This window comes from Amblyraja radiata, chromosome 4 (assembly GCF_010909765.2).
Source record: "Amblyraja radiata isolate CabotCenter1 chromosome 4, sAmbRad1.1.pri, whole genome shotgun sequence".
Lineage (NCBI taxonomy): Eukaryota > Metazoa > Chordata > Chondrichthyes > Rajiformes > Rajidae > Amblyraja > Amblyraja radiata.
Window position 1 is genome coordinate 40728257 of NC_045959.1, and position 12267 is coordinate 40740523.

The 12267-nt window shown below is 40.6% G+C and overlaps 1 protein-coding gene across 1 annotated transcript in view; it reads left to right on the top strand.

The window, feature by feature from the left end:
* The window catches only part of LOC116972008 (28S ribosomal protein S28, mitochondrial), a 103745-nt gene extending 91857 nt beyond the window's left edge, over positions 1–11888 (top strand). The window contains exon 3 of the mRNA XM_033019246.1: positions 11639–11888. Coding sequence (XP_032875137.1) covers positions 11639–11792 — 154 coding nt within the window. The 3' untranslated portion in view covers positions 11793–11888. The remainder of the gene's footprint in view (positions 1–11638) is intronic.
* Positions 11889–12267: the final 379 nt, after the last annotated feature.

Genomic DNA, 12267 nt, shown 5'->3' on the forward strand with positions numbered 1-12267 from the left:
TATGGTCATACCCTGACCATGGGTATAAGCTGACCCATCCTTCCTGCAACTTCTTTTGTCTCCTTTCCAGTTCTGACAAAGGATCTGTAACCTGAAAGCTTGGCTCTGTTTCTCATGCGGTCTGGCCTGCTGAGTATTTCCAACATTTTATGTTATTTTATGTTATGCTCTTGATCTGTTATGAATAATTAATACAATTTTCATGGGGTTATTTTACTTTATCACAATAGTCATTTGACATGTAATAATCGGAAATTTGTAATTATGAAGATAGAATATACAAATGCTGCTACAAATATGCAGTCATTTTTCAAAAATACACTATGTCAGATCTTGCTTAACGTAATATTTAGATCGTAACAGGGCCTACCAGAAATAATGCGCTGGGTGTGGCACATTGAGACATATGCATTATGTGCAGGCAGATAAGAGTTAGTCTTGGCATCACGTTTGGTACAGACGATGTGGGCAGAAGGGCCTGTTCCTATTCTGTACTGATCTCTGCTCTGTGTTCCACATCTGTTTTATTACCTTTTATTGCTTTTTGTATCTCTTTCAATTGCTGGCACATCTGCTAGTTTTGTCTGCTTTTTTATTTTTATTTATTTCTTGTCCCTTACCACTTCTGATGTTTGTGCTCCTTGAGAACATGAACAGGTTTTGTTTCACATTACATTTTTTAAAACTTTTCACCAATCGTACGTTGTTTTTCAAACATTATATTGAACACGATTGTATTATGGTGAAGAAGGGACTCAACCAGAAACGTCACCCATGTCTGAAACAGGGTCTCGACCCGAAATGTCACCCGTTCCTTCTCTCCAGAGATGCTGCCTGCCCACTGAGTTACTCTAGCTTTTTGTATCTATCGTAGGTGTAAACCAGCATCTGCAGTTCCTTTCAACACATTACTAAATATAACATAGGCTGACTGACTACTTGAAAGCTCCAGGAGATGCTATTGCAACTACTCATTCAGAACAGGCTCAAGGAATTCACTTCCTTCCCAGTATGCTTACCCTAACCTTTACAAAAGTTAAAGCCATTTCTGGGTAGACAAAAATGCTGGAGAAACTCAGCGGGTGCGGCAGCATCTATGGAGTGAAGGAAATAGGCAACGTTTCGTGACAAAACCCTTCTTCAGTCTGAGTTTTCCAGCATTTTTGTCTACCTTCGATTTTCCAGCATCGGCAGTTCCTTCTTGAACATTAAAGCCATTCCACCTTTATGCTGCATAAGTTCTGCACTTACAGGCTTTTTCACTTCACAATTGTTACCAGGAGCAATGTTCACAAACCCACCTGCCTTTAATATTTTTTTAACCATAATTCTACTTTTCGATAATCGCTGCCTGTTGACCTCTCATTAAATCTCTAAGTGTTGATAACATCCCTGTAACCAATGCTGCTACCTCCAATGCCTCTCTGTATTTTCCGTGCTGAACTTGCATGCTGTCTGATGGCAGTATGTTACTTGTCATACTCTGCACTGTGAATTTAGGCCTAGAGTCCCATGCAATTTGTTCTTTGTTACATATTTACATAAAAGGATATTACATTAATATGGGCACATATTTTAATGCCTCTTCTTTAAATATTTTATTCACACATTTTATACTTGTTTAATTACTTTTTCCCTTTTAGTTTTCCCGTTTCCTGCAATCCTAATGCACATATTGGACAAGTAATATTCGCGTCACATGTATGAGGTGAGAACGGAAACGAGAGGGGGAGGGAGAGGAGAAGAGAGAGAGGAGAGAAGCAGAGGAGAGAGAGAGAGAGAGACGAGAGAGAGAGAGAGAGAGAGAGAGAGAGAGAGATGAGAGAGAGAGAGAGGAGAGAGAGGAGAGAGAGCGAGAGTGAGTAGAGAGAGGAGAGAGAGAAGAGAGAGAGAGAGAGAAAGAGAAAGAAAGAGAAAAGAAAAGAGAAAGAGAAAAGCAGAAAGAGAAGGAGGAAAGAGAAAGCGAAGAGAAAGAGAAGAGAAGCGCGAAAGAGAAAAGAACAGAGAAAAGCAGAAAGATCAAAGGACAAGCAGAAGGAACACGCGCACAACGACAACTACCCTCTATCTCCCTCCACCTCTCCCTCTACCTCGCTCGCCTCTCTCCTCTCTCCTCTCTCCTCTCTTCTCTCTCCTCTCTCTCATTTCTGACTTATCCTAATACACTAATGAACTGAAACATTTCAAAGGAAGGGTGTCAAAATATATTTTTATGAATCTTACGAATTACCAACTTAAATTTGAAATTTTCCTTTCAAGCTATTTCTTTGTTCTATCATTAGACATTCGCCATCTTTCCGTGCTCACTCCAATAGTAGTGGGTATGTAGTATGCCACCTATTTGCGGAGAAATATAAAGAGCCGAATTTAAATAGTCCGCAAAAAAAGGTCATGTAGATTACAATGTGGCACTAATTCTTGATTGATCTTTGCAATGCAGGCAGCATGACACCTTTATGCTGCCAGCTAATTAAGATGATTAGAGCATGTGGAGGGTTCTAAGTGTGCTGTTCAGTGCAGCAGGTCTCAGCGGGTGGCAAACATTGTGAAACTGTAACACTGTATTAAGCCAGTTGCAGCTCAAAGGGACAGGGCAGTGGTGACTGCAGGTGGCATATTTCAATGAGGTTGTCCTTACAGAAGTGGAAATGTCTTCTGTGTTATTCCTTGTTGATGCTCAGGCAGGAAAATGCAACTGTACCCTGTTCAACGAGATATTGTATCTTTTCGAATAATTGTAATTCATGAAGTGTCATTTTTATTCTCCCTTCTTTATCTTCACCCTCGTTGCTCGACCTCCTTCTATCATACCACTGCCCTCCCCTCCCCCACCCGCACTGCCCTCCCCTCCCCCACCCTCACTGCCCTCCCCTCCCCCACCCGCACCGCCCTCCCCTCCCCCACCCGCACCGCCCTCCCCCCCCCCCCCCCACACCCGCACTGCCCTCTCCTCCTCCACCAGCACCGCCCTCCCCTCCCTCAACCCGCCTGCTCCGCTCCTCCGTGCCTCCACTCACCCACCCTGCCCCCTCCTCGCTAACCAATCTTAGTTTTGAGTTGTAAATTGAAATGCCATGCAATAACATTGGATTTACCCTTTAAGGAATGTTTAAATTTTGAACAATTCACATGTTTACTAAATGAATAGCTTCTGCACAAAATAGATCTTAGCTTGATTTATCTTGGAATTCCTTCCCAATATTAGTGCTTGAGCAGCAGCGGTGCCTATTCTGGGATATAAGGGTCTAATGGGAACCTTTGAGCATGTTAGCTTGCATTCCTTTTCTCTTGTGTATTTTAGTTTCTCGAGTAACTGAAATCATACAAACAAAACAAACATGCTTTGTTGTCTTTTTAATATGGAGGTGGATGGAACTTCAATAGGCTCCTAAAGACACATAGAGAAAAGTTTGTAAAAGTAGTAGTTTATATTTAAGTAAATTGTCACCTGGACATTGTGCATCAGTAATCCTACACTCTGGGAAAAGTGAACACTACCTTCTGAATCGGTAAGAATGAAATACTATGGTCCTGCCGTGCAGCAATGTTTGTTCTCCAATTGACCTACATCTTACTTTCACATGGCAGCAAAGCTGATTAATATAAAGTAGAGTATCAGTGAAATGCATGGAGTTTAATACTTTTAACTTATTTTCTTTACTGCATTCCAGTCTGAAATACTTCCCATGCAATGTGTTGTTTTGATTAAAGTTTGCTCCCCTTTCCCTTCCCACCCCTGAAATAAATTCTCAACAAGTGGCTCAATACATTTTGGAAGAAAATAAAGAAATTTCAGAATTGGAGATATTCTGGGCTTACTCCTTGGCATCTGAGCATTTTTTCAATAGGCATAGAGTTACCACACATCCATATCTATAAAAGGACACAGAGTGCTGGAGCAACTCAGCGGGTCATGCAGCATCTCTGGATGTCAGGCTCTCAGTCTGAAGAAGAGTTTCGACCCAAATACCTATCCATTTTCTCTAGAGATGCTGCCTGAACTGCTGAGTTACCCCAGCACTTTGTGTCTTTTTGTGTATTAACCAGCATCTGCAGTTTAGTTTTTTAGTTTAGAGATTGCACGGTAAAAGGCCATCCAGAAGAAATCCACATGGTCACAGGGAGAACATACAAACTCCACACAGACAGCACCTAGGGTCGGGATTGAACCAGGGTGTGAGGCAGCGGCTCTTCCAGCTGCGCCATTAGACTGCCCTATCGTATAATGCTCATTTGTGAATATTTGTAATTTTAAATGGAAAAGCAAGAAGAAAGTGAAATTAAGCAACAGCTAATGTGGAGAAGGACACTGGTCCACTATTAATGGTCCAAAGGATAGTGTAATACTCTGTCAGGTTGTGAATTTTTATTTTTATTTATTGCCTGTGATAATTCATTTGCATTTTAGGATATCGAAAATTGTGAAAATGAAGAATGCCATCTTACTGAGGACACTTGTTTTCCTCTTTTTTTTGTCTTTCTATAATATAAGCACAAATACAAACTGAGGAACAGCTTTAAATAATATTGAATATAGACACAAAATGCTGGAGTAACACAGTGGGACAGGCAACATCACTGGAGAGAAGGAATGGGTGATGTTTCGGGTCGAGACCCTTCTTCAGATGTTGCCTGTCCCGCTGAGTTACTCCAGCTTTTTTTTTGTCTATCTTCAGTTTAAACCAGCACCTGCAGTTCCTTCCAACACTTTAAGTAATATTGGATATCTGCAGTATCTTGATACAAGACCATTTTTTCTTTACATCTGGAATGAGTTGAACACCATCTCTTCCAACAGTCCAACAGTCATTAGCTGGGCTGTGGGGAGAACTTTGGTAGTTCTGTCACCTGCAATCTCTGCATATGCTGGGAATCATCTGCTGCTCTTATCAAATTTGCCACTTCCAGAACCATCTTTAATTTCTAGAATTTCTTGATTCTGGATAAGCAGTGATCTTAGTTTGACAAAACTTGCTGTTTTGTAGGCTTTGTAATGATTACCGTAAGTGTGCATAGTAACATTTATATTTTACGCAATTAAAAGACCACAAATAATGTAATGGAGCTGTGGCAAGTGTAATTAATACACGTACATGTCAAAAGAGTAATTTCATTGCAAACACAGATAGTGCTGAGAACTGAACTCTCTTTTTTCATTCTGGATCATCTTTAAAGCCTCTGTTGTATAGCTTTGCATAAAGGTTTCTGAGAAACCACATGCTGACCCAAAATGTCACGATGCCATTGGTGTTGCACGGTGATAAATGTTTTTTTTACATTGTATAAAGTTCCAAGAGTTGTTGAACAGTGCAGTTTTATGTTCCCTGTAAACGATTATGCGTACCTTGAGAAATTCTCTGCAGGGCCTGGTTAAGTAATGCATTTCCGTTAATCAAGCTAATCTGTTTCTTATTGTCTTTTATAGACTGATCTGTAAAATGTTAAAGATTCCTTTTTCGCCTTTCAGTGCGTCCACTCTTTTCTCTTCCATTCTGATGCTGTTTACTCCTTGGTTTAACTTTTTTTCTCTACATTGTCACGCATCCTTTACTTCACAAAGAATCCAACATTTATTTTAAAACAAATCAATGCTTTTCTAGGGGAAACTAGAGTGTGGCACATGAGAAAAAGTCAAAACAAATATATATATTTACTATATATATATATGGCAATTAAAGTAAATCTAATGTCCATTTCTAGGTCATACTATGAGAAGTTATTTTTCACCCAGGTTGCATTGGTTAAACAACTTTAAACTGCTCCCATCCCTGAATTATTATATAATTACTTGTAAAGTTGGAAATTACCAGTGGAATTCAAATGAATTTCATTTACGAATTTGCTGGCTGGCAAGAAAATGGGAATGGATCACTTTAATTGCCTTTTTCATATTCCATATTTGAAATTTAATGGTGCCAATTTTTAGTAGACGCTTTTGGATATGGTTTTTGAATAATTGTACATTGCGTCACATTTAATTCACATGTATTGTGAAGTGCTATGAAACACAATTGGTACAATGTCACACAACCTCTTTAAACATTAGTGAATTGGCAGCAGAATAAAGAGTGTAGCTCTACTGGTTACAAATGGATAATTCACATACAAAGCAAGTGCTTAGAAGTAATGTACAAAACTTACTTCCAAGCATATTTATCCATTTGTTCTACGTTTTCTATGGTTTCTTTCCAATGCGGTATGACTTAGCACTGGAAATGTTTAGAGAATGTCTGGAAGAGATATTAAGTCCCCTTGAAATAAAACAGTTTCATTGTGCATCCGAACTCTCAGTTGTGGAAATGGATCTAATTGCCCTTTGCTCGGTCCTTGAAAGCTCAGTCACTGGGCTGGTTTAGTGGAGTGAGTGATGGGCAAATTCAGCAGAAGAGCAGTCAAGATAAGGACCTGGCCTCGCTGTGTTTGGTTTAGAGTTCAGAGGAATTGTTCAAAAGTAAAGCACTTAAAATTTAAACCAAAAGCCAGACACGGTCGACAGTTATTCCCATGTATGTGTGGCTGCAAGGTTTCAACTGTTTAATGCTGAAACGTGGGGACTATTAATTGTTTGGCAGATTAAGGATTTTGTGCCTGATGGGATGGGGGATGGGGTTAGATAGGTTGGTACATTCACCATAATCTTATCATTTGCCTTTGACTATTAATCTTGTTGATGGAGGAAGCAATACTACCTCCATATTTTAGGGTTTAGTTGCTATATCCTTCCGGAGCCAGAGCAAGCACTGTTCATTGTGCTATCAATGAGTTTTAAATGATGATCTAAAGTAATGATACTTAGAGATGCTATGAAATTATAGCAAATCTTCACATGACAAATATAACCTTCGCCTGCATTTAGCCATCATGCACCATCTCTAAGAGAACACAACCTGCACATCGCGACCTCTGAAAATTATGGATCAATTCAGGAAAGCCAATACAAGCAGAAGTTTTTTCCTCTAAATTTGACTGAACATTTGCTTAACTGACACTAGTTGAAAGGACAAGCACTCCTCAGATTTAAACTGCTAATCTTGCACCAAATGTCTTAAACAGTCTCTCATGTAATGCATGTGACACCCATAGCTTAGTCCATGGTTTCTGATGACTGGTTTAATAAAATGTTTCTTTAATTTAAACTATTAGAGTTTTTTAATCAATTTTGGGGGTTGGCAACCAAATCAGTGGTCTTGATTTTGTTACATCCATTCAATAAATATCATTACTTTATACATTCCTTTATACTTGATATATGTTTTATACCTTTCTAATGCTAATTTCACACAAAAATAAAAAGCTAAAATATGCCCTTTGACAGCAGTAAAGGAAGGGAGAACTTAATTATTGCAGCAATGCTAGTCTGGGAGTTTTTTTTCTTCTGCATGTTTGAAAAGCAGTAATTGCTGGCAGAGGCTAACGTCTATGCTCCTTTGGGTGGACATACCCCACTGTGTTGTTGGGCAGTGGTTTTTAGATTTTGACCCCGGAAGGGTGAAAACGACAAAAAGTGCTCACAGAAGAAGAACTATTTATGCCACAGTATGGAGGGCAATTGTATGTGACAACAGGGATCAAATGTGCATTTTGTTTCCAACAACTAGTTGCAGTAAGATGATGAGTAAAGGTCTGATCTTATTGCCAATTGAAAAATTCCCAAGTTTGAAACCGTTTTTGCTGTGATGCTGCATGAGCATTCTTTTCAAATTAAATACCAAAATAAATCTATGGGCAGCACAACTGCATACATTTTCCATTTTTACTGTGGTCATTTCTTCCTTGCTGAAGCAGTAAATGAAAGGCATGACCATTTTAGCAAAGTCTGTTCATATTTTCAAACAATATTTCCAAAAATAGCCCATGTGGTTTCTGCTACTTTCTACTTTAATATTTAATTCTACTTTCTACTTGACAAAAACTAGTCAACAGGATTAACAAATCTTTGAGTAGTAATTAAATTTTAACAAAGGGAACTTCTTTGTTATTCAATTTGACTCCTCTTCAGGAATGAAATATGAAATTAATAACTAAAAATGTTTATTTACAAGCAACATAAAATCCACAGTCAATTTGAATACTTTGTTAATAAAACAAGCTGAAATAGTGTTACATGCAAGGCTTAATTTAACTTCAAATGTATATTTTTACTTTGACCATAGCATTTATCTGTATTGCAGTCATTTTGCTGTTTGCTCTTTTTTTCATTTTTGCATATAGTAGCTACATGAAATAAGAACGGACATAGATGTGGACTGATGTTTCTAAGTTGTAAAACATCTGTGATTCTCTGAGCTCTCAAGCTGGTGATAAGGTTATAGACATTTCTAAGATCTTGCAGCTAAAATACACAAGACGGGGAAGGCCATTTGGTCCATCTTCATTCCTCCATCCATAACAACCAAATATTCTTAGCAAGCCGTGTTTCTTCTTCATTCTGGAGTTGTTGCCTCAACCACTTTTCTGAGAAATCCATTGATCACAATATTAAGAATCGCCTGTTATAATTTCTATAATTATTATGTACCTGCTCAGATAACTGTCCACATGCCTTGCTTCCAGGTTTAGTAATGTGATACTCCTGATTGACCTTTATTTACTAGTTGCATGGTAGATGAACATGACATAGGAAATAGGACATGAAATAGGAGATAACCGTGCAGCCCATAGAACTTGCTCAGCCTTGCAACATGATATGGGTTGACTACACTTGCCTGCCTCACCCCCATAACCATCAATTCCCATATTGTCCAAAAATCTATCGCGTTCTGGAACAAACAATGAGTTTGGTTTAAGGAATTTAAAGAATTCATAACCCTTTGAGAGAGGAAAAAATCCTCCTTATCTCATTCTTAAATGGTAATCCCTTACCCTGAGAGTTACACCTTCATTGGATTAATTGTGTCAAGCACCCCAAGATCTTTTGTGTTTCTATAAAATCACTTCTCATTATTCTGAATTCCAGACTTAATCTGCTTGATCTTACCTTTAAAATAATCTTTTCATTCCTGGAATCAATCCAATGAATATTTTCTGCATAGCCTGTAAGGCAAGTTTGTCTTTCCCTAAATTAAAAATTACACAAAGCTATAACCTGTGCTCATGGTTTGGTTGTAGCAAAATCCTGTATGGTGTTGGTGAAATGTTCCTAATATGAGCTACGCTGGTTCTAGAGTCACCGATATCTTTATCCAAGTCCAATTGTCAGCTTCAAATTGGGCAGTTGGTGAACTTGTGCAGACACTGTGCTTGGAGTATGCACTGGACATTTTTATAGTTTAACAGTTATGTTTGTGAGAAGGAATTGAATCCTTTATTTGTCATTCAGACCTTTCGGTCTGAACGAAATGTTGTTGCCTGCAGCCATACATGTAATAATAAACAACACACAATAAACACAAATTAACATCCACCACAGTGAGTTCACCAAGCACCTCCTCACTGTGATGGAGGCAAAAGTCTTAGAGTTACTGTCTCTTCCCTCCTCTTCTCCCTCTGCGCTGAGGCGATACCCCACCGGGCGATGGTAAGTCAGTCCCGCGGTTCAAGCTCCGCGGCCCGGGGGTGGTCGAAGCTGCCGCCCTCCAGTCCAGCGGACGCAGCTGTTGCCACGGGAGCTCCGGAAAACAGGCACCAGCCTGAGACCCGCGAGCTCCCGACGATGTTGTCTACTGGCCCGCGGCCAAGCCCCGGATTCAGGTCGCTGCCGCCAGAACGCCGCCTCAGCCACCGGAGCACCGTCTCCGCCCCGCACCGGGCCGCCCACACGGCAGCGTCTCAGCCCCGCACCGGGCTGCCCCCACGGGAGCACCTTCCACCCGGGAGCCGGTCCGCCCACACGGGAGCACCTTCCAGCCGGGAGCTGGTCCGCCCACACCGGAGCACCTTCCAGCCGGGACCCAGGCCGCCCTCACGGGAGCGCCTTCCAGCCGGTAGCCGCGCCGCCCGCACGGGAGTGTCTCAGCCCCACGCCATCCGCCCTCGCCGGAGCACCGAGTCGTGCCGCTGCCCGAACGTCGCCGCAGCTCGAAGACGGCCAGCCTCGCTGGCTCTACCTCCGGATCCTCGAGGTTGGTCGCAGGTTGGAGGCCGCCAGCTCTGCCATTAGGCCTCAGCTCAGGAGGGGGAAAAGAAGGGGGATACGACAAAAAAAGTCGCATTCCCCCGAAGGGAGAGACAGAAAGCCCTGTTTCACCCCCCCCCACACATATAACACCACCTAATAACCAAAAATTTAACTGAACAAGACAAAAAAAACAACACAAAAAAGTAAAAACAGACAGACTGCAGGCGAGCCGCAGCCGTTTCACAGCGCCGCCACTTCCGGAATGATCATAGAGTTGTCTTAGAGCCATGGAGGCACATAGCATGGAATCAGACCCTTTGATAGTTCATGCCAACTATTAAACATCTAACTCATTGCACACTAATCCCATTTTTTAAATTCTCCCTATGTTCCTGTCAGCTCTCCCTGGAATACTTACACATTTGGGGTGATTTATAGCAGTCAGTTAAACTACTAACCTGCATGTCTTTGGGATGTCGAAGGAAACCCACACAGTCACAAGGTGAATGTGCAAACCACACAGATAGCACTGGAGGTCAGGATTGAACCTGGCTCACCGGAGCTGTGAGGTAGTTGATGGAATTAGCTGTGAGAAACTGCAGCTTTGCTATTAGATTCTACACTATTCAGAACAAAAGAAATCAAAAGGTATATTGAAAATCAGATTAATGACCAAGAATGCTCCGTATCTTGTGAAATCAAAATCCCAGAGTAAGCTTTATTTTCTATTGTACTTATATAATGATGAGAACACATAATTATGAGTGCCTTTATAAATCTTCTCTTAATCCTGTATCCATGAGACATATCAAGTTGTTTCAGAGAACATTTCAAAGCACTGTGTACCACAGTGAGCGTGTGTGAGATGTATTTGTCACTGCATTGTGCAAGGTCTGCAGGTGGTATGTTTGTTTCTTTATGTGGCTGCAATCTCATGTTACTTGGGTGATTTTATTTATATGATATTCCTTTCATCATCATGGTTTCTTTTCTACCCTTTCCAGTGGGTGCCATGATGTTGATATAATTACCCTGCGTATAATAATTGTTTGTTTTTTTTTAAACGTTATTCTCAAAACAACAAATTGGTCCAACAGTGTAAAATCTTTTTGGTAATATGAGAAGAATGTAAAATTAGATTCTGGTATTAAAGTAAGGATCGTTGATCGTTGTTATGTAGCACCCAACAAAAGAGCAATTTATGATGTACATTAAAGGTATCCTCATAGACACAAAAAGCTGGAGTAACTCAGCAGGACAGGCAGGATCTCTGGTGACAGGGAATGGGAGACTTTTTGGGTCAAGACCCTTCCTCAAACGATACTACGATACAGAGACGATACCAGACTGGAGAAGGGTCTCGGCCCGAAACGTCACCCATTCCCTCACTCCAGAGATGCTGCCTGTTCCGCTGAGTTACTCCAGCTTTTTGTGTCTATTTTCGGTTTAGACCAGCATCTGCAGTTCCTTCCTACACAAAGGTATCCTCATTTTGTGCTGAGGCATTCCTTTCACCAGGATGTGAAATCTGATTTCTAAAAAACAAACAAACATACAAGTTGTGATTTTTTTTTTGTCTAGGAAGTATCAGAGGGGAGCAAGAGTGCGTTTGAAGCTTGTTGATCTTGAACTGACCTCGCGCTTTCTTGGGGCCAAGACCGACACGACTCTGCTGGAGGCTGAAGCTGCTCTCCTTGGGTTGCTGGACACCAAAGATTCAAAGCAAAGAGAATGAATTTATAGATTGTGACTTGATGTGGTTTTGCTTCTTTTAATAATGTATATTTCTTGCTTTACTATTTAAAAAGAAAAATAAACACATTACGAGGTACAGTTTATGTGTGTTTGTCCATTTTCAAAGGGTTATACGCTTTTGATTGATACAGCTGCAGCACATCCAAGCTGAAGAAACACATGACAAAAATAATTTTCTCTTGATTGCTCAAGCAATGTGAACATAAGAAGTTTTCGATTTTTTTTAAATTTGAAATTCTAAATTTTCTTCCCAAATTCACAGGCATCCACATGAGGGGTGGTGGGGGATGGTTGCCGGGGGGGGCGGGGTGCTTGGATTTAATATTTAATAAAAGACATAATTAGGAAAAGGGGAGAACTCAAATCTGGTTTCAGCTTCCTGCTTTTATTAAATAATGAACTGCATCATAAAAGTTGCGGTAGGGAAAGGTGTTTTGGAAATCGGTGTGGGATTC